The sequence below is a fragment of the Carassius auratus genome, chromosome 3 (genome assembly GCF_003368295.1).
Source record: "Carassius auratus strain Wakin chromosome 3, ASM336829v1, whole genome shotgun sequence".
Lineage (NCBI taxonomy): Eukaryota > Metazoa > Chordata > Actinopteri > Cypriniformes > Cyprinidae > Carassius > Carassius auratus.
The window spans coordinates 26,796,716-26,820,228 of NC_039245.1; the positions used below are offsets into that span (position 1 = coordinate 26,796,716).

Consider the following 23,513-nt stretch of genomic DNA (forward strand, 5'->3'; position numbering starts at 1 on the left):
TTTTGGAACGGTTGCCTAGCAACTACTAGTTAAATTTGCATTGTTCAAAACATCGCCCGGTTTGAGCTAGAGAACGGCCCTTTTTGTCAGTGTTTGATATTGAAGTAAAACAAAAAATCCAGAGATTGCAGGTGTCGTTTTTGGAAGTGTACTTTTACATTTGCAAAACTGAAATGGATTTGTTAAATGAAAGTGTGAGACTGTCGATGTAATTCAGTGGAATGTAACGTTAAAGGTTCTTCAGTTCTCGTTTCCTCTCCTTGCGTTGGCTTAGTGATCTGATTTAACTCCAGCAGAAGTACCTCAGATCATCTACAGTACCTTCAAATGTGGAGCATCCCTCATACAAGCACTAAAATTGTTGAATAATAATAAAAAATAAAAAATCTTGCATGAGGTCTCTTAATGATGTTTACCAATGCTGCATTTCTGATGGATGGATGGATGTCATTGAAATTAATATGTTAACTGTAAATGAACTGTTAATAAAAACTATAACGGTATTATCAGTGATACTCATAACACTGCATAATACATTATACTTTTAGTTTATTCACAGCCTTGTTTAACAGTAAGCAATACTGAGTATAGTTAGATAATAAAATTGTTTTAACAAAAAAAAAAAATTAATAGAAACAATTGTTTATATGTACAATTGTTTATAAAAAGTGTTTATATTTTCTCCCTTGCAACAGATATTAAAGGTTTTCCTCAGAGGTGCAGCACACCTGTTCGCTCAGTGTTTATTGATGACCTTCAGTCTGATCGATAACTGCACTGATACTCACGCGATCACGAAGACGTGTTCGCGCGCGCGTGCGTGCGCTGGAGGCGCAGCTGTCCGTCACTGCTGAGGGTCAACCATTATATGACATAATAATATATGAGTTTATATATATATATATATATCAATCAGTGTTTGAGCAGCACAAGGACCACTCGAGTCAGGTAAACATTCACAACCCTGCGACACCTCACCATGGCAACCGCTCTGTTTACTGCTCGTTTCTACAGTAACCATATACAGTCTCCATTCAGAACCGCTTCTTATTCTTTCTGTCGTTAAATTAAAACATCGTTAAAATACACGAGCAGGACACTACATCATCATTTACTAATAATAATAACACAATATAATAACAATAACAACACTAGTAGAGCGCTTCAGCAAACAGCATAAAGGTAAGATTTCGTGTTCTTGAAGCAAGTCTCTTATGTTCACCAAGGCTGCGTGTATTTGTTACAGCGAGAACAGTAATATTTTGAAATATTACTACAAAATAAACATAAGTGTTTTCTGAGTGGGCTATGTTTTAAAATGTAACGGATCACGGTGATTAATTAACGTGTTCAGCATGATCCTTCAGAAATCATTCTAATGTGTCGATTTGCTGCTCTAGAAATATTTCTTATAATTATAATAATGTTGAAAACTGTTATATTTTTGTGGAAACCGGGCTTATTTGATGAATAAACAGCGCTTAATTGATGCTGAACTCTTTAGTAACATTACAAATGTCTTTATTGTCATTGCCCAGTCTGAGTTCACATTTGTTTGTTTGTGAGATTTGGAGAAATGTAGCATTGCATCACTTCCCCACCAGTGGATCCTCTGCAGTGAATGGGTGCCGTCAGATTGAAAGTCCAAAGAGCTGATAAAAACCACAACTATCAAGTGAAAAGTGTTTGTCGGAAACAAATTAATCATTTGGACATTTTAACCTCTATTGCTTCCGGTTAAAAAAATATATATTTTTGCTTTGTCCAATAAAAAAGGTCAGCTGGTCTGAATCAGGAGTGAAATATGCACAGATCAAGCACTGTGGAAACAGTCGGAAATGCTACATTTCTCCAAGTCTGTTCTGCTGCAGAAATAAACGTACTATCTACACACATTGCCTGGTCTTTCAGCTGCACTGCTGTATGATATCATGGAGCTGGTTTGGTTGTGACCGCTGCTGTGAATCCTGCAGAAGCGGATGGATCAGGCTGGAGTGTGTGAGAGCTCAGAGCACTGGCTGGAGTCGAGCGGTCTGGAGAGATGTGGACTGTCTCTCTCTCACCTCCTGTCACTCTGCAGCACTGATCCTGTGTACGTACACACAGCTACACACTCACTGCACCCGTCTGCACAGAGTCTAGGATGATCCCGTTACAACTAACAAAGCTGTCAAAAAGTGTATTGCAGATTTGTCTGGCACAGGTTTGTGTCGTCAACAACAAACTCCTCTCACGATATCTCTTCAGAATGATTCACGTGAATTAGTTTGGTTCTTAGAAGCCGGTGTATAATTATAATTACCCGCTGTTCTCAAAAAAACCCCAGGAAACCAGAATGCAAGCTCAATACTTTAGCTTTATGAAATTATAAACCATGCTTTTAGATTTGATACACACCACTATTTGACAGAAAGCTACATTTAAGGTAGTGTTGTTGAGCTTATTTTACAGGAAGAAAAGCACAACCTTATGAAAAATAAATGTGCTTAACTGTTGAATGTGCACTTGTACTTAAAAATACAGGATATTGTTCAAGATCTGTCCTTGGACGTAATATAATATTAATCAAATTAATTTTTACTTAGAAAGATCACACTTTCATGACTGTTTCTTACATTTCTTAATTTCTTAAACGTTTTATTTAAAAAGTACATTTTAAAACATTGTTTCTCATCATGCTTTAACAAATACACTTATTTTAATGTTTACTAAGACTAATTAAAGCACTTGTACTTGATTATAATTGTAACTGTAGTGTGTTATTTGATATTATATTAAATTTTACTATAAATGTTTTAAATTATCATTACAAATGTGTAACTACAAATATAATGAAAAACATGACATTCAAACTCAATGGAAAGGACAATAAAGTATATTTTTTAAATTAATTCTTATGCATTTGGCAGTACACTTTCTTTAACCATATATCAATGACACTAAGTATATTCTTTACATAGTATATTATTTCCACAATAAATACTGTTTTTAAAAGCATGTGCCAAGGCATAAACATTTGAAACTATGTTTTGCATAAAGAAAATAAAGCCTGTTTTTAGATGATCGTGTTGTTGTGTGTTATGACTGTAACCTGTCAGTTAGTTTAGTCACGATTAATAAAAAGTGCTGCACTCAATGAGTAATGCTTTCAGTGCAGTGCATCAATGCTTTTAACACTCTCGTGTTTTCATGTGCAATTGTTGGGTCCAGATAATTGTATAATACAATCAATGTGAAACGAGAAATGTGTTTAATTGTCATAAATATTTTAATGATATAAAAATGTCTTATTTAGGCCTTTCTTTATGCAAAACATTGCCTTTTTCGTTTGCATTTGGTGAAATATAAATTCTTAGTGATGTTTTCCAACCAGTACCAGATTGTAAATTGTGTTCTCTCTCTCGCTCTCTCTCTGTGTGTGTGTGTGTGTTTGTGTGTGTGCGTGTGTGTGTGTGGGTGTGTGCGTGTGTGTGTGTGTGTGTCTGTGTGTGTGTGTCTGTGTCTGTGGGTGTGTGTCAGCTCTGAGAGAGGAGACGGGGGGAGCAAACAGATGCAGATCAGCAGTGAGTCTCTGGCAGACTTTGAAGAGCAGCTTTACATGTGAGCATCACCTCCTCCACTGCACAGTCACCATCTCTGTGCTGCTGAACACACTACTGTAGATGTCACAAGCCTGTCCAAAAACATTGAATTAATTACATCATATGACAAAATACACGACTGATGAAATGAAGCACAATCATGTGTGCAGTAAATTACTGAAAAGACACAGGTGGCTTTAGAAGTTAGTTTTATTAAACCACTGACAGATCATGGGTTCAGATTTAATGTGGTAATCTTATAACACTGTTTTTTTAATATAAAACCCCAAATTGCATTTCTAATTGAGGTGTTTTTTTGTAGGGCCATTGAGATGTACCACGATCACATCAAGTGGCTCAGTCAGGGAAGCAGGAAGGTGATGAACCTGTGATGAATCTGTGAGATCTTCACAGAGCGTTGGTGTCCTGACTCCTGTGCTGGTTTGCTCTGATCTGTCAGGTGTTTGGGCTGGTGAACGGGTCCCGCGTCGGGGTGCTCATCGACACGTCTGATCTGAACTGCTCTACAGAGAGACTAGCTGATCTACAGCGAGAGCTTCTAGTAGGATCCCAAATGAGTCATTGCTTTAGCTGCATGATTTATTTATTCATTTAATCAATTTCATTTGTGGTTTCTTTTTACTTGCACCGTCAAAGACTCTCATTGACGAGCAACTGCGTTTCAAAAAACAGCTGCATCTGCTGTCCTACGGCTCAGAAGTCAGCAGCCTTTGGGACGAACCACAAGACACCTGTCCACTGAGGTGAGTGACGCTGTCTCCACACACAGATCACACACAACTCATCTGATTTTCCGAAGTTTTATCTCTTATAGATGGCTGATTGATGATATGCAGTGTTATTCTCCGAATACGGACAGTGATCATGTAAGCCCTGCCATCAGCCGTTATTCTCATTAGGATGTGTGTTTAGAGAGACTGCTTGTTTTATTTTGGGTTTGTCATGAGGGATGAGTGGGCACATGTGAGAACAGTTTGTACTTGTAACAGATGCCAAGAAGAGCCGAGGAGAGGATGAAGGGGCACGGGGAGATGAGCTAATGAGAGGAGGCCGTGCTTCTAACACACACTTAAAACAATGTTTCAGCCTCCCATCATTCACAATGAATTATTCATGAAGACATTTGTGTTTGAAACATGGTGATGAAACAACTGCTGTCCTTATAACATCACAAGTGACTGTGGATGACCAGCAGCTCACACGAACTGATTTCAATAGAGCTGACATTAGCATATTGTGAAGATAATTGTGCAGGAGTATCTATCTGTAGATACCTCATTTATCTGCTCCAGACACGTCAATGTGTCCACCTTCTTGAAACAATCAACCTTTAAGAATCTGCTGATCTCCCACACTAACAGAGCAATATTGTGTGGCCTGATGAGTGTTAGGCAACAAGTGTTTAACTGTGCTTGCTGACACAATGTTAACTCGCTCTCACGTGTTCGTGGACTGACTTTGACCATTAAAATAGCAGTTATGCGCAATGAACTTGCATATTAGTAAACAGGATGCATCACTTCAGGTTCAGGTCTTTTTCGCGTGCTTTCGTTAAATACAGAGTGTTTTTGCAGTATCAGTTACAGTTCTCAGTTCATTCTGCTGTTAGCAATGTTTCCAAGAAGTGGATGCAGTGAGACCTGTGTTCCTGTTCGGCAATGCTTCTTTAGACTATGTTTAAAACAAAGACTCTTGGACAGCAGCACAGTACGATACCCAACTCTTGAAACAGTCTTCACGCTGAGAGCTTGATGCCCACGGAGGCAGCTCACTAGGTTTGATAATACAGCTCCAGTGTCTTTAGTTATGCTACATGTTAAGAACCCTGACTGGGTCTGAAGTGCGAGGCTCTCTCTGAGTGAACACATGTTGTCTCAGGCTCAGACAGGGCTGTGCGTGGGTCATGCAGCTGCGGGCAGGGGGAGGCTGTGATCTCCTGCAGGCGCTTCAGAGGACACTGACCCGCTCAGAGCTGGACACACTGCTCATCATCCTGGGCTCTCGGTGAGAGATCAATCACTGTTTCTTGACTTAAACTGAGCCAGCAGCCTTGTCATTTCCTTCACATTCACAGCTGCCTTTAGACATATTTGCAGTCCATTTTCCTCCTCAAATAGTTTGTGTTATAATTGGTAATGTCTGAGGAGATGAGGTCTATTTCCTCTCCCAGCATAACAGAGCACAACAGAGGGGTTACAGAAGTAATAATCCTTCTCATTTTCTCCATGGAGAAACTGACTTTAAGTGATAAAATATAAAGTTTTCAAGACAGATCCACCATGAATTGTGAGGTTATTAAATGGTTGCTATATTCGTCTGTAAAGACAAAAGTATGGAAGTCATTGAATAAAGTAACTGAATAAAAAATAAAACAAGGTAATTGTGACTTTATATCTCACAATTCAGACTTTTTTTCTTAGAATTGTGAGTTCATATTTTGCAACTCTGACTTTATAACCCACAATTTTGTCTTTATAACTCGCTGTTGCATGTTATAATGTGAGAATTGCGAGATATGAACTCTCAATTCAAGTCAGAATTGTTTTATTTATTTTTTATTGGTGGAAATTAGCAATTTGGAAATATAGATATCTCAACAGGCCTCTCCTGTGAAGCATTGCAAATCACGTAATCTAAATCTTAATTTGGTTCTTGACTCATTACTCTGTTTCAAATAGATCGAAAGAATACTTTGGAAACAAGGCAGCTGAGAATGTGTGGTCACCGTTTGCAGTTTAAATGACTGAAGCGAAGTTCAGGAACCTTATAATGATGATCTTTTCCAGCCCTGATCAGACCGTAGATGTTATCTGTGATTGTTTAACTCAAAACCGAGTGCCTTGTGTTCATGCGGTCGCCTACAGCTGCAGCAGTCCAGCAGCCATTGTGAGTATCACCACAGACGCTCTTTAGAGGACCTTTCTGATTACTGTGACTGACTGATGTGTCCTGTCATAGGAGACTGTGAAGAAGATGGCAGAAGTTTCTGGGGGGAGATATCACCTGTTTTCTGCTGCACTGGTAATCTGGAAAAAAACCATATATATATAATCTCGTAAAATGAAATCAAATTGAAATTAATTAGTGGTGACATATAGTATTCGGACTCTGAAACCACTTAAATTATGAGACTTTTATTCTATTAGATAACAAAATACAATTAAAGTGACATTTATTTTGTCAACCACACATTTCAATCATATAATTATTTACAAAAGCTAGTAGACATAATGTTCAAACACGACAAGAATTATTTGGATACTTGTTATTTTCTAATGTTAAAAGAATCATGTTGATTCCTAAAGAATGAAAATCAATGAAAAGTTATCTTCGAAACACATGTGAAGATATCCCTCCCTTTAAAAGTCCATTCAACCAAAATGTTAAGGCTTCAGAAAGTTAGCAAAATTGTCTTAAAAGTCCATATGAATTAAGTCTTTGAAGAGACACAATCATCATGACTGAAGTGGGAAAACCAGTGAGGTTTATTCTTTTTTTTTTTTTTGAAGACAAGTGTAGTTAGCTGAAGAGAAAACCTCCTACAGTTGTTGACTGCAGATTATAACCGCTTGGAAATGTTGTTCTAATGACCTTCAGACATTTTTGTGTGCTGTCAGTGTTCAACTACCTTTTGGGACCACTTTACCTCATAAACTGTAGGAAGATCTGTGTGTTTGTGTGATAGGGTGTAGTGGACAGCAGTACAGACGTCGATCTGCTGTGGGCGGAGATTAAAGCAGCGCGCAGTGTTCTTACCCAGATCCAGAGCATGCGTCAGGGTCGACTGGGAGACACAGCTGTCACTGTTGATGCAGAGGTGATCCTGCAACATTTACATTCATTCTGTAGACTATTACTGTGTTAGCAGAGTTAGCATCATATTTTACTTTAACAGCTCCTGATGCATACCATGAAGGACCCTTGTGAGAAAGAAGTGCCCTTAATTCTACTGAATGTGCACTTGACTTGTAGTGTGCTTCAAATCATAAAGTCTATTTTGAATAAACTGTACTTGTAAATAATATCAATGAAAGTGTACATAGAGAGTACTCATTTGTGACAGTTCACTTTTAAAAAGTGCACTTTGTATTAATCTCAGATTAAAACATTTAAAGTTAATATATTTTGAATGTTCTGATTTGGAACTTCATTGTTACACGTGTTTTTACAAAAAAAAAAAATTCAAAAGAAATGAGTTTAAAGTGTGTTTACCCATAACATAAATCTTTAATTAATATACTGTTAAGTGTCCACACTTAAGTATATTCTTTTAAAGCATGTTATTTCTGTAATAAGCACTCTTTTTAATAGTATGCTAAATGTGCTTCTTGTTCACAAGGGTGAATGTTAATGCTGCATTCATGTACCCTACGAAATACTAACATATAGTATATGTCCAGTAAAACATGGTATTGCTATGGTACATGTCTAAAGAATATAGCAGTACCATGGCACTTTTGGTTTGGTGAAAGTGAGTTTTCTACCAGTTTAGTCCTGTGATACATCCTATAATGTTATGAGAGCTGTAAACTCTGACTTGTCTTCTTTCAGTTGTCACTTGAGTCTTCACAGGTCTGCTCAGGTCTGGACAGTCTGACTCTTTCTGACTTCAGTCCTGTACGTCCTGCTCTCAGTGCTCCACTGTGTGTCCAAACCACAGGCGCAGCGCCCACCAGCTCCAGTCAATGGCTGAAGAGCCACGGCCTGAAGGGTATCTGACAGACCATGCCTTTTCAAAGTCTGATAAGAGAATATCAACATTACCGTATATTACATAACATACAGTACAACAGTATTTACACCCCAATTCCCTTCTGTAATGTTAACAATACTGACGTATGTGACATTATTAAGAGAGCACAATCTGAGAATCCTACACACATATTTGCATGTGTCAGTGTATATCTTGAGTAAGTCTCTGATCAGAGTGGTTAGTCCTGGCTAACAGTGGTGTACATGCAGCTCAGAAGCTGGATCTGTATCAGCTGCTGGCTCCTAATGCCTACTCTCCACAAGAGACGTTTGTGCCAGTCCTGGGAAAGACTGTTTCCTCTACAGTTCACGAGGTGAGGAACACGTCCAGCATGATTCCCATCTGTTCATCTGTACAGCAGACTTACTGAACTAACTCGGTGTGCTTGTCTGCAGCGGGTCATGGTGCAGTTTGAGTGGCATGATGGGACACTGAAGAATTTGCATGTCCATCTACCATCACTGCAAAAGTACCAGGTACGTTTTAAACCAAAAACTCCATATGCCATACGTAGACCACCTAGAAATCATATAAAACCAGCTGCAGTCCTTCAAGCATTGTAAGTAATGTTAGCCATTTTGCTAACCTGGCTACAATTGAACTAAAATGACTCAAACCTAATTAAATGGATTTAGCATGTTTGTTTTTAGCATCTGTTAAGAATCTGTGTCATTCTGTAGTCTTCTCTTTGTTTTGTCATGCAGAAGCGACTCGTGGGTGCTGTGCATCTGTTTGAAAGGAGAGTCGAGTGGCTGAACCGGACGGGCAGCCAGCAGATATGGGGAACCGTGTATGAGCAGAGGTGAGAACCTTTAGATAGTATAGATATGTTTCTATAATTTCGACAGTACTTGTACTTCTTCTCTGTCTTTCTCCATGCAGGGTGCAGGTTCTTCTGGACATGTCTGGGATGAACGTCCACTACCAGCTCCATCTCCAGCATGCCATGCGGACACTACTGCAGGAGCAGCTGGCTGATAAACACAGCTTCAATGTCATCGTGTAAGTCAAACACACTCATCTGTAGTGTGACAGGTTATGAGCCCCTTTGTCATTTAGTCCCAAAGTCTCCTGTGCCTTTCTCTCTGGAAGGCATTGTAAAACTTCTTACTTTTATATACCAGTCAAATATTTGAACACAGTGATTCCACCAAAACATTTAAGCTTTAAAGGGGTCATCTGACGTGGCTTAAAAAATCTTTGTGTTTTTGGTGTAATGCAATGTGTTTATGCGATTTAAAGTTAAAAAAACATATAAATTTTCCACATAGTGTACATTATTGTTGCTCCTCTATGACCGCCTTTCTGAAACGCATTGATTTTTTACAAAGCTCATCGGTCTGAAAAGCGAGGTGTGCTCTGATTGGCCAGCTATCCAGTGCGATGTGATTGGCCGAATACCTCAAGCATTACAAATGAGGCATTTGTAGCATCCAGTGGAGATATAATTACTGATTATAATGACTTCTACTGTTTTTTTACAGTCCTTCATATAATGTGCTGCACACATCTGAATATTCGTGTTGAGCTGTTCTGGAATGGAGTTGTAAATACAACTCAACCACTGATTTCTAGCTGTGTCCTCTTCTGGAAGAACAAACAAAGTAGCTTCGCTTTCACAACAAAACACACAGCGTCTCCACGACATGACAGCGCCAGCCTTCTTTCTTTGCGTGAACATTTGGGCGGCGTTATGCAAATCTTCCCACACAGTGACGTAGATGTGGGGCGTATTTAAACGAGGTGTTTTAGGAGGGCGTGGACGAATCTTAACTTTTAAACAGAAATTCTCTTTGGGTTTAAGAGTTTAGTCTTTGCAACTGGGATATTATCTATTCACGAACAGCTTGTAGCACTCCAAAGAGAAAGGAAAACTTGGAATCGCATCACATTACCACTTTACCACATTAAAAATCAGAAATGCAATCCACATTTACCAAGCAGTTGAAATGAAAACCAAAGAGGTTTGTTCATACAGCTGAGTTGCTATTAACCACATCTGATATGCATTGATCAATGCTTAAGTGTGAATTAAAGCCCAATTTAAATCCAAAGGCTTGGATTTAAGATTCAGATTACCATTCAGATGTGAACCTGTTCAATACAGTTCAGTATAATACAGGATGCACATAAAGGAGTTGCTTTACAGAATTACTATAATGAGGAAAGATGGCTTTGATTTAACATTTAATTCCCGTACATCCATTTTTTTTCATATAGTTTTGATGGTGGTGTTAATCCTAAAATGTGAACAATAGCAAAACTAAAGAATAAGTAGATGTTTCCAACATTTGAATGGTAGGGTATGTATGTGTTTGAGTCCAGTCTGGTCTGCAGAAAAAGGAACACTATAAAAACTAGCATTTGCATCTGTACATTAAATGGATGTCTAAATACATACATATTATTTGAAGCCGGTGCAAAACAGCTAACATAAATGCAAATGAACTTTTTCTGTGTGGCACTTGCACCAGAGCAGCAGAGTTCAGGTACAAGCAGGAATGGAGCGGTTATAGGGAGCACTGAGACTTATCTCGATACACCGGTCGACTTGTGGTCCAGCTGTCAATCCCACATTTAGAGACCAAGTAAATAAACTAAGATTTTAATAGGAGAAACAATTGTGACATCATCTGACCTGCCTGTTTAAGCTGCGGCGGTGGCAACAGAGTCAACAGTTTGGAAACATTAATAGATCTACATATATGAATTAGATAATACAGCAGGCATAATTTATATATTTGAATCACCTTTGGTACAAGTGTCAGGCTGTGTCCATTTGCTCCTGATATATATCAGAGTACTGTGGTATTAGCACCTGATGACTAGCACGCTCTCGTAATAGTACAAGCTCTTCATTGGCATCTGTGAAGGTACCTTTAACAAATATAGAACCTTTCCTTTTCACAACAGAGTTAAAACGTTCTTCAGATTCTTCTGAAAAACTGGTTATTTTAAAACCCTGAAAGGTTCTTTGGGAACCAAAAATGATTCTTCTATAGCACCACTGTGAAAAACCTCCTTCTGGGGCATTTATTTTTAAAAAGGGTACATTAAATGGGCCTTCCATCACAATGCCTATACAAACACATCATGTTCATAAAGAGCTTTTCAGAAATCAGTGCTGGTGTTCTTTATTAATAGCTGAATCATATTTGCATCATCACACAGAGGAAATGAAGGCAGTAATGGGCCAGTATAAAGCCTCTGAGCCATTTACCGTCAGTCTTCAGCAGTTGTCTGCTCCTGTTTTAGCACAGTCATCATGAGCGATCTGATCTACTTTAGTCTGGCAGAAATAGAAGTCTTGATAGATTTGCCCGGGAGCGCAGCGCACATACCTGCTCTTAATACTTCAGAGCAGCTGCACGGCTCCTCTCCAGAGCGCTTCATCAGACGTTACCTGTTATTAAAGTCCTCTCAGTTTGTATAGTGGAGCCACATTAACATACACAGATGTCAATTATTAAAAGTGTCATTAATGTTCTTAAGATTAATGTAAAGATGTATTTCCATCACTTGATTGTTTACGTATGGAAAGTAAATGAGCAGGATGGAAATGAACAGCCACCGACTGTGAGCTTATATGAGGACCCTGACTTAAGGTTCATTTTAATGTTTATTTTAACCATCCTTTAAAATGGATCATATTTGATTCTATATATTTTAACATATTATGCCATATTATGAGTAACATGTCATTTGTCACATTCACTATGCTCTGTGTGATCTTGTCCATCACAGTTTTGGATCAGATGTCAAGCCGTGGCAGGAGAAGATGGTGCCCTCCACTCATGAAAACCTTCAAGCTGCGTGGCTGTAAGAGACCAGGATGTGCTTTTGACCTCACAGTCTGTTGTTCTCTCGCTCAGCTTCTGTCCTTTGTTAGTGGTGTTTGCTAAGGCATCCCTACTGCTATCGCTCATGCTGCACTACCTGATCAGATTCTGATCTAAACTGAGTAAAAATGACTGAAATAACATGTATCAAAATCTATCTCAAGAAAAAAAAGCCTTAAAGTACTCCATCCGTTTTACGCGGTTCACTCTGTGTTCACTTAGTCTTACTCCAGTTCAGTTGTGTATTTCATTTTAGAGATTGTTTTTGCTCTCAAGTTCAGTTTAAGTTCATCCCCAAACAGTAAATCTGTGCAGCCTGTGTGCATCTCCTAATAAAGCCTGTTCTGCTTTTCAGGGTCTAGAGTTTAATTGAAGCCTCAGAGAAATAGTCTTGTAACTTTCTGAGTGTGTGTGTGTGTGTGTGTGTGCGTGTGTGTGCGTGGGTGCGTGTGCGTGTGTGTGTGTGTGTGTGTGTGTGTGTGTGTGTGTGTGTGTCTGTTTGTGTGTGCGTGGGTGCGTGCGTGTGTGTGTTCAGGTGGATTCAGGCACTGGAGTGTGTCGGGGGTCGTAATACTCTGGCTGCTCTACGGTGCGCTCTAGAGGAGGACGAGCGGGACGACTCATCCCTGACTCGAGGCCTGTACCTCCTCACCACCGGCGTGCCAGATCAACACATGGTGAGCTGTTCATGTGAATCATTAGCAAGCCAAGGTCCTGTCACATGTGGTGCTCAGGATGTGGATCTGTACTCTAGTGGCTGTCACGTTTCTTGTGGCCTTCACTTATTTTGTCAAGTTTACAAGAGCACTTTTTAATAAGTTAATTGGGTTGCATTCTTTGGAGTTAGAAGATTTAAATAAAAAACTATTCAATGCAGCCCAATGGAAGATTTTTTAATCCAAATAAAAATAAGATTAAAATGTACTCACCCTCAGGCCATCCATGATGAAGATGTAAATGAGTTTGCTCTTTCATTGGAATAGTTTTGGAGAAATCACTTGTTCATCAGAGGATCCTCTGCAATGAATGGGTGCCGTCAGAATGAGTGTCCAAACAGCTGATAAAAACATCACAGTAATCCACTTCAGTCCATCAATGAATGTCTTGGGCTGTGTATTTGTGATGAACAAATACATCATTAAATGGGCGGTGAAATGCTCGTTTTCACTCAATATCCTGTTAATCTTGAGTACATATAGAGTAGTACTGCATCCTTCGTAACTCCAAAAAGTCTTTAGTTTTATCATATTCATAAGAGAAAGATAGTCTGTACCGATTTTTCCCGGAAAAACACGAGCGGCTGGAGGCGTGGCGTGTGGGCGGAGCTAAAGAATCACGAGTGCCAGTAGGCTTTTGCGTTGAGAGCGTTTGGAAGCTGTGGCATTACCGTGAGGAAAAACCATCATCCAAAACAAACCATGGCTAACAGTCAGATTCAGCCGTTTATTTATGATCCAGAATCAGATCCAGAGGCTGAAATTTAACAAGAGCAGCATCAGCAACGACGTCTCTATGTGGTATGTACTGAAACTGTATATATTTGCTTAGCGGTTTTGGAAAATGACTAAGTTCCACTTTATGTCGTCTTTTTTTTCTTTTTTTTCTTTTTTTTTTAAACTGTACATGTGGAAGAATGCAGTTTGATGACAACATCGCATGTAGTTTACTTGATGTGCTTACGCGCCGATAGCTAAGTTAACAACACAGAGATATTTGAAGCAGTTTTACTCACCGCCTGCGGTTCCAACACACGATCGTGACCCTTTTTCGTTGGGACTGCATTATCCTTAAGAAATAAACGATGTGCAAATCCGGCGTCAAACTGGGCCTTGTTTGTAAAACAAGCATCTTCGAAATGCAGGGAACAAACAAAAACACTTGCACAACTCCGTTGATGCTCTGTAAAAATAAACTCCATCCACTGGTCCCTTAATGCTGTTTTTTTTGGTAATCTGTGCAGGGTTGTCTTGCCCTGGCAACCAAAAACACACTTCTTTTGTGACATTTCGCGACGCTCTCGCTCTGATCAGTGAAGTCTGTTGTTCTCTCAGTGCTCTGCTATACGGGAGCGCGCGCTCTTCCGGCAGAAGTGCCTCAGGACCCATATAAGGAAATTCCGCTCCATCTAACGTCACACAGAGCCATACTCGAAAAAAACTTTCCGAAACTTGTGACAAACCGGAAGGAGTATTTTTGGAACAGAAATACTCCTTCAAACGTACAACTTAATTTTTGAAACTTTGTCCATGTTTAGCATGGGAATCCAACTCTTTAACAGTGTAAAAAACTCAGTATGCATGAAATAGCATTTCACCCATCATAAATTTAATCTTCCCAACAAAAGATTAGTCTTCAGTAATATTGCTTCCTCTAATAAAAAGTAATCTCATCTGAATCAGGAGAGTAATATGCACAGTCAAATACATCTTTAAACAAATATGTCAGATGTGGGAAGACAACATATTTTAGCCAAAAGCGATGGTTTACAGTTAAAACGCCTTAACGATGGATGTTTTTTTTTTGGTGTTGTTTTAGTTTTTTTACACATACACTGCATTTTGCTTCAGAAGACATAAATTGATGGGCTGGAGTCATTTGGGTTATTTGTTGATTATTGTAATGTTTTTATCAGCTGTTTGGACAGTCATTCTGATGGCACCCATTCACTGCAGCGAGTGAGTGCAGTGAGCAGGCGATGTAATCCTACATTTCTCCAAAACTCTTCTGAAACGCAGAAACTGATGAGAAATTCATCTATATCTCGGATGGTCTGAAGATGAGTAAATCATCAAATTTTCATTTTTCTTTTGTCAGGAACCAACTTGAGAACCTTTTTTTTTCTCATAGCACACAATTAACAGTTATTATTATACGAAGTATCTTTATTTGTGTCATTGTCACATGGAGGATTCTGAAGACCTTTGAGACAAGGTTTTATTTTTAGTGTTCTGGCATGTTGAACTCTTATATAATGACCGTGCAAGCCGCTGCTGCCCTCTGCTGTTCAGAAATACAAGGTGCAGTTTCAGTTTTTTGATGTAATCATCACATTTTTCTTCTGCAAGCTAATATCAGAAAGCAGTCTCAGTGTTTTTCATCCTCTCATCCTCAGGTTTCTGTCACTGCTTATGTGTCCGAGCGTTGCAGCACAACAAACCTGAATCTCCACGTGTGCCTGTTCACCGGAGAGGAGGACACCGCCCGCTGCCCTCCGCCCCATTACACCACCCGGACCGAAACCGCCCGGGCTCTGAGCAGCCTGGCACACGCGGGCAACGGACGCTTCCTTTGGATGACTGAGACTGGTGAGAGGAGACTGAATGAATGAATGATGGGTGACAGGGAAGATGGGAGGAGAAGAATTTAGATTAGGATGGACTGACAGTTCATCATTCAGTTTTATATCGTTGTTCAGCTTTCGAGACAGAGTCCCTAGAGCTGCTGTTTTCTTGAGCTCTGGATGTTGTGCTGCTTTTGTCTGTCATGTGTATAACACATGGTGCCTGAACCCACTAAACTTACAACAGGAAGTGTGTGTGTGTGTGTGTGTGTGTGCAGTGGAAAATATGAGCCTCTGCCTGGTCTTTCCCTGCAGGCATCGTGGAGAGTGATGACATCAGTGCCCTGATTGAAGAAATGGAGACGGCCGTTAATTATTATCAGAAGGTGAGTTCAGAGCAGTGCATTCTGGGTGCTTTTCTCACATGACCTTTACGTGACCTGTGTCCACGGTGTCTAAATAATTCATGGGAACCTGAAGTAAAGTTTGAAACGCCTGCAAGAAATGATCATTGTTGATGTTAGGAAAGATTGATCCAGGTCTTTGTGTTCTGAACATGTTTCATCTCTTCAGTCAAGTCCAGTTACTGTTGAAGTCTCAGTGAAATCATATTTTTCCTTCAGATTACCAAAGTCAAATGGATTTCTAACACTGTTTCATGTTGACTTTATATTACCTGCATAACTGTACTGCTTCATACACTGGACTTCATTCATTGTTTCTTTCTGCAGTGCTCTGAATTAGTGGACTCTCTGATCCAGAAGGGCTCTGACAGGGGTTCGGGAGAAACAAGTAGCCCACCCATCAAACCCTGGGCCTGGACACACACAGCACAACTGCCATCTCCTCGACCCACATCACTCAGCCTGGCTAGACCGGTCAGATCACTCTCTTCATCTCAACATCAGACATGTTATAACCCTCTAAACTGCTCTTTTAAATCTGTCCATGTTCATTCAGCCCCATGTCACTCCAAACCTGTAGTTATTTCTTCTGCTGAACACAAAAGAAGATATTCTGAGGAATGTTGATAAGCAAACTTCCACTGTATGAGTGAAACATACTGTCTGGAACAACAGGAGGGATAACTGTTGATAACTGAGGGATAACTGTTGAGGGATAACTGATAACAGGAGGGAATAAATGATGACAGAATTTTCATTTTGTTGAGAATTATGCCTTTACAGAGTTGTTAATAGGATGTGTTCATCATGCTGTATGCTGTGAGCAGGACAGCAGGCAGAAGAGCAGACTGGCACAGAACAGCTTGACTTGGAGGCCGAACAGCTCTAAAGCAGTTATCCCAGCAGGTGTGAGGACTCTAGTTATTAGAGATCAAATACCAAATGCTCTCTATTTGCCATGCTAACTGATTCTAAATGCATTATAAATAGATTTACATTTGCTTTATATTGCTAAAGATAACGTAACTTATTCTGTCCACATCAGATTCTAAAAGCATGTCACTAGCTGGGTTTCCATCCAAAGTTGCAAATTTCACTTTTGCGCAAAATTGGAATAAGGCACAAAACATTAGCGAACAATCACCGTTTCCATCCAGCGAGTCAAAGAGAACAAAATGGTCACTTCCTGATAAATTGCCACTATACATCACTTAAAGGTCCCGTTTTACGCGCTTTTTTGAAGCTTTGATTGTGTTTACAATGTGCAATATAACGTGTTCATGTTTCGCGTGTAAAAAAAAATAGTATTTTTCACACAATTCACCTATCTGTATACCGCTGTTTTCACTGTTACAAAAACGGGCTGATGACTTCCTCGTTCTATGAAGCCTCTCCTTCAGAAATACGTAACGAGTTCTGATTGGGCCAGCGGTTCCTGTGCTGTGATTCGACAGCAGCTGAGCACACGCAGCCCTCCTGCTAACGTGATTGGGCTGGAACGCACGTGCTGGAGATGTACTTATAGTCACAGGAGCGTTTTTACTGACGAGATGCGCATGAAAATCGCATTTGTTTTTTGGCACAGCCCTAACATCTAGTTAACAAAGTTAAACAGCGTTGCCATTTGTGTAATAAGTTACAGAAACTGTTAAACGCACCAACTTAAATAATAAAATACACTTACCAGTTGTGGTCCATAAACAACGCCTTCTCCAAGACAAAGAGGGAACTGCTCCATCTTTCAAGAATAATCTTTGTGCAAATCCAGCATTAACTGATTGAGAAAGTTGTCCTCAGCAAAATGTGCTGCACAATTTTACATGTGCATTATAATTTTCGGGAACCGAGTTAAACATAAATTGTAACCATTGATCTCAAAGTACAGCGTTCCTGGGAAGCCCAAACAAAGATGATTGGTCTCTGAGATGAAAATAACAGCGTTTCAACAACATGGCGACAAAAACAAACAACTCTTCCTTCTTCTCCGTCGGAGCGCAACAAGGCCACGCCCCCTGTTTGTGAATTCATGTGGGCGGAGGTTAGTCGAAAAACTGTTTTAGTGACGTCATTACTACAGGAACTGTGGGATGTAGTCCAAAAGGGGCGTTCGTTGTAGGCAAATTCTGTTAAATCAAATATCTCGCTTGGCATTGAACTTTGAGCTTTAGCATTTTACAGATATTATTTATACTCTAACAACAACATTACACACTAACTAAAGTTTCAAACATGGGATCACGAAGAACGGGACCTTTAACAAAGTAGGAGAAGCTACAGAAGAACAAAACTTTCATATATAATGAATGACTTGCACCTCAGAATGAGCAGATGAAACACAATGAATGCACTTATTGATTTGGGAGGTGGATGCTGTTGTTTGGGAATGCAGTGTTTAACAGTGCTGAGAGGAAATTATACAGAGATACTGTGATCACAGACTTTGCTCAGGCATTTCCAAATGACTGCTGATTAGTCAGGATTTACCATCCTATAGCGCAAAAAAGCACATGGATGCACATGGAGGAATTTATTGGCAAAATACATTTCCATCCAGCATTATTCACATTAACTCTTTTTCGCACAAGTCAAAAACGCACCTCAAACGAGCTTAAAACCTTGTTGTGAATTAAGGCATTTTTATTTGAAATTCAGCGTTTCCATCACTGGATTCTGATTCTGATGTGTCACTTCAAAAAGTGCATAAACACAGGCTGATGGAAACCCAGCTATAGTCTTGACTCAGTCTAAAACATCCTCTGATGTCTCTCAGACTAAATGCTGGACTATTTATCTGACCCTCAGCGGATATCCGCACACCAGCAAGGCCACCGAGGTCTGCGGACCAGAGGAAAACCAGCGTGTCTCAGTCTGTCTTCTTCATGGAGGACGGCAGCTTGGGTTAGTGGACATGCCATAGCCGGAAACATTAACACATGAAGTACACACATGTGTTGATTGTGTACACACAGTCATGATTGTCCTATCTAGGTGTTGTCTTCAAGAAATATCCAAAACCAAAGAGTGTGCGCAAGACTATCACCACTGTTAAACTACCAAAACATGAAGACATCTGTTCAACTAAACAGGTGCCCATCCAGAATTACACACACGAGTCAACAGTGGAGCAAAGATTCAATGTTTCTTTGTTTGTTTCCTTTAAGTGGCTGAAAAGGTTTGGCGTCAAGACTCTGAAGTTGGACCTTCACAAACTGATTTCTGGCCCTGAATGCTGCCATCACAACAAACTGGTGCCGTCCGTCCAGAAGAGAGTGTCTGCCAAATACTGTGACGTATTCCCTAGAGTCCAAATCAATGTAAGCACAGTGCCGTCTGACATCATACTGAACATATGTTTTTACCATGCTGCCATATCTCTTAATATTGATCCCAGGGCGCTGTGAAACACTTGCACCTGACTCCTGGAGAGTTAAAGCAGTACCTCAGTCAGACTGAGAAACTCATGCAGCGATACGGCCAAAGACTGGAGTGGTTACTGACAGGTACAATACATGTGTCCATCAAAACAACGGTTAAAGTGTACGACTCTGTTCCAAAACATACGCACAGGCATCATTTAAAGGGATACTACACCACAAAATTAATCACTTACTCCCATGTCGTTCCAAACCAGTAAAAGCTTTGTTCGTCTTCAGAACACAATTTAAGATATTTTGGATGAAAAGCGTGTTGATAGGATCCTTGCAGCATGAAGGCAGTGTAAAAAGTACAAAGACTGCATGGACGCTCACCAGGTTTTGGGACAGATCCCGTTTCGTCTGGTTTTCCTGCCATGTGAATCTTTATGTGTGTGAGCAGGCAGCAGGCGTGTGTTTGGATCGGTGCTGGAGAAGACGGTCTGTGTTCTGCTGGATGTGTCTGGATCTATGGCTCCCTGCCTCCCTGAGCTCCAGAAGGAGCTGACTTTACTGATCTGGGATCAGCTGCATGCCAACAGCGTGAGGTAAACTCTGTTTTGCTCTAGACTCTAGAGGGAGGTATACAAACCTTTTACATTCTCACATATCTGTGTTGACAGCTGTCTCCGTGACTGATCTGTGTGTGTGTGTGCGTCAGGTTTAACATGCTGGCGTTCTCCGGCGAGGTGCGGATGTGGCAGCCGGTGTTGGTTCAGTCCACAGAGGAGCTGTGTGTGGAGGCCGTGCAGTGGTTGAATCAGCTCAGCACACACGGAGCGTCCTTCACACTACAGGCTCTGCAGGTACTCAACAATACTCACAATAACTACGTTAGTATAAACCGTTATTACACGGCTCCATGAATAAACGTGTGTAGCCCTCTGCTCTGCACTCAGCTCTTCTTGTGTTTGTAAGTGTTACTGTGTGGATGTCTTTGCTCCAGACGGCCTGTGGCTTCGCAGACGCTGTGGGTCTGTATCTGATCACTGATGGGAGATGTGACTCCAGCCACAGTCGCATACTGACAGAGATTGAGAGTCTGAGACAGGAGAAGGACTTTAAAGTCCACACCATCGCAGTCAGCTGCCATGACAGGTGAACTCGGAGTCTGCTTTGGATGTGAATGTGGCCAGTTGTATCAATCCTTCGTCAAGAAGATTTCATATTTAATATCCGCTATTCAGACTGCATATCAAAAAACTAGTTTTACACAGTTGTCTTATATCAGAAAACCCTTTACTGAAGTTTCAGCAGTGGTGCAGTAAAAGTATGTGTTACAGTTTGTGCAATAGAGTGATTTTAAAATCTGTTTATCATTTCAATCATTTTAAACAGAGCATGCAGTGAGTTTCTGAAGAGTCTGGCCCATAAAACAGGAGGACGATTTCATCAGGCTCCTGAAAACACCGATCCTGCTCTTATCAGAAAACTCCTGTCAGATCCGTGCAGTGCGGTGTGTTGATTATAAAGACAAGTGCTCATCGTTTCTTAAATATCTGAAATATTCTAGTGCATGAGGATCATTTTGAATTGGTTTGTAGTTTTCATTGTTCATTGTTATAAAATGATGTGCTGATTCTTGTATGTCCTGAATCAAAGGACCCAGTGCTTCCTAAATGTGAGGGGGATGATCTAAGGAGACTATCTGAAGAGATTGAGAAGCTGAGATTGTTCCAGAAGCAAGCTAAAGCTTTCAGGTTTGTGTTGACTCAGTGCTCATGCTGTGATACTCAAGCCTGGTGTTGATGTGTAAGGACTGCTGTTATTATAGACTTGATTTGATGGTGATTTGGGTTTTTTTCGTAGGGAAACTATTTTGGAGTCGAGGAGCCAGAAGGGAACATAAAAGTTGATCTCCACGCTTGATCAAAAGCTTTGTTTATTCAAGAATAACTCTGGCGAAGGCCTACATAAGGTCTAATGGAAAATAATGTGTTAAGAATTAAATATGGCTTCATAATATTTTTGAAATAGATATAAAAATCATGGTTAAAAGAAGAAAACGTTTTATGTGTAGCATTAAAAAAATTGTTTTTCTAATTGTACTTCATGAGCAACAACAAAAAGAAAGTGTAAAAACAAATGTATTGCCAATGTGTGTACAATGTAGCATCAAAACAGTGGAAGGAAAAGCAACTTATTTGTATTATTGAAAAATCTATGAGGAAAAATGTATTATGTAAAAATGAATACACCAAAATATATGCAAAATATATTTAACGGAGTGCATTTTGAATATATATTATCAATATATTTTACTGACATACTATATTGTCTTTTTCTGTGAACATTTGTTAAAAGACTATTTTCTGTCCTTGGATAAACAATAAAGCTGTTTAAATTTGAGTTTGAAAATTCCACCGCTTCTATGATGTCACAGATATTTCGAGCACCTCCAACAGACGATATCAGTGTGACGTCACAGAGCCTGGCTATAAATCCTGGCATTTCTCCATCATGAGGGTAGCTCTGGTACATGTGCACACCCTGGGTTTATATGAATGAATGCTTCAGTTTAGATCAGACTCGGGTGGAATGGAGGGGTTAATCGTCAGAGACACCCATGGCATCTTGTGAAGTTAGAAAGAGGGCAAAAGGGGCATGTGTCATTACATCAAAGTAATCAAATAAAATGATTAACCAAATTCTTGTTATAGCAGTGACAGTTGATAATAATGCATTCGTCACTCATTCATTCATTTATTCATTCATTCATTCATTCATTCATTCATTCAACCAATCAAGCTTGTGTTATGAATAGACTATAGGTTGTGTACATATAATAATTGCAATGTAGTTTCAATAACAAGGGTTTGCACATTATATTAATGCTTCTGAGGACACATCCTCCTGGTTAACCTGTGCTATACACCCCCTGACCAGCACAGGTGTCAAGCTCACAGACTCACCAAATGTATTTTATCACTTCCCTCCATTTTATACGGATAGCTCCAATAACATGCATCGAATCCACTTCTAAACTCAAAATAAATAAAAATACCTATTTAATATTTATTTTTTAGGTGAAGGGATGGATATGCACCTGCACCTAATGGTACTAACTGCATCATGCTACTGCAGTAAACTGTACATTTTACCTTGAAGTGTATAAACTGCTGCATAAACTTTACATCGTGTACTGTTTTGTTTGTGCATTAAACGTGTGCTTTGTGTAGTCCTTTCATGTCAATTATTATCTTTGTTTAACAGTGCACCGAAACGATTGTGTATGGTCGAAATTACAATAAAATACACTTGGACAAAATCCCCTCTCAGTGTGCAATTTGGTGAGTCTGTACGCTTGACACCTGTGCTGGTCAAGGGGGTGTAGCACAGGTTAACCAGGAGGATGTGTCCTCAGAAGCATTAATATAATGTGCAAACTCATGTTATTCAAGCTAAATGGCAATTATTATATGTAGGCCTATACAGCCTGTCTTTAAAAAAGGCATAAAATATATTCAATTCATAACATAAGCTTAACCTTAAAACAACTAAAATAAAATTAATACCAAATTCTTGTTATTGCAGTGACAATTGTTAACCAAATTATGTATAAAAATAAGCTTTTTTGTTTATTTATTTTTATGTATTTGCTCGTGTGTGTATGCACTTATTAGGATCTTTTTTTAGTTATTGTTGTTCATGCAATCATTTACAATAAAAAAGTGTGTTACATTGCAAAAATGTATGTTTATTGTTATTCCCTATATCGTGTTATTTGCGCAAGAAACGAATGCGAAGTTCAACAAGTTCAAATAAGACATTTTGTGCATTTGGTTAAGGTATTATTCTTTATTTTTTACTTCTTGTTTTTATTTTTATTTAATATTGTGAGATTTCAATTGAATGACTGAATCGTTGAAACGAAGAGCTGCTCACCTGATTGGCCAGCGCCAGGGTTCTAGTTTGCTGATTGGCTGCTGCGCGGGTCTCGCGCGCTCAGGTGAGGCGCAGGTGATTGACAGATGCAGCACATCATCAGAGACACTCGCGGGGAAGGAAGCACGCGCTGCACACATATGAGCACTGACTGACAGGTAAAAACAAACCCGTTCGCTTTTGTTTTAAACTTGAGCAATTATGAAGTAAATAAAGTGTGCAGGTGCAGAGAAAGCTGGGACATGCACATTTAATGACGTTTGAATAGTATCAGTTACAGTTCGCATTTATTTGTATTTCTTGTTTTTTCTTTCTTCTTCTTCGATAGTTACATATA

General features: G+C 39.6%; 1 protein-coding gene across 4 annotated transcripts; it reads left to right on the plus strand.

Moving 5' to 3' along the window:
* The first annotated feature begins 985 nt into the window (after nucleotides 1-985).
* vwa3a (von Willebrand factor A domain containing 3A) lies at nucleotides 986-21,640 on the plus strand. Of its 4 annotated transcripts, none has more exons than XM_026217518.1 (31): nucleotides 986-1,182; nucleotides 1,912-2,092; nucleotides 3,520-3,600; nucleotides 3,904-3,958; nucleotides 4,042-4,143; nucleotides 4,239-4,345; nucleotides 5,481-5,606; nucleotides 6,389-6,488; nucleotides 6,561-6,623; nucleotides 7,288-7,419; nucleotides 8,154-8,313; nucleotides 8,565-8,668; nucleotides 8,751-8,831; nucleotides 9,060-9,157; nucleotides 9,238-9,357; nucleotides 12,100-12,174; nucleotides 12,730-12,871; nucleotides 15,307-15,499; nucleotides 15,790-15,860; nucleotides 16,206-16,352; nucleotides 16,706-16,784; nucleotides 18,681-18,776; nucleotides 18,867-18,964; nucleotides 19,040-19,192; nucleotides 19,270-19,378; nucleotides 19,695-19,839; nucleotides 19,953-20,097; nucleotides 20,238-20,389; nucleotides 20,630-20,747; nucleotides 20,894-20,991; nucleotides 21,101-21,640. In XM_026217518.1, exons 2-31 carry the CDS (start codon nucleotides 1,980-1,982, stop codon nucleotides 21,138-21,140), a joined length of 3,303 nt encoding a protein of 1,100 aa, XP_026073303.1. In that variant the 5' UTR covers nucleotides 986-1,182; nucleotides 1,912-1,979; the 3' UTR covers nucleotides 21,141-21,640. The 4 variants fall into 4 exon arrangements, with proteins under 4 accessions (XP_026073303.1, XP_026073319.1, XP_026073311.1 ...); XM_026217534.1 differs by having other exon boundaries at nucleotides 8,175-8,313; XM_026217526.1 differs by having other exon boundaries at nucleotides 1,974-2,092.
* The last annotated feature ends 1,873 nt before the right edge of the window (nucleotides 21,641-23,513 follow it).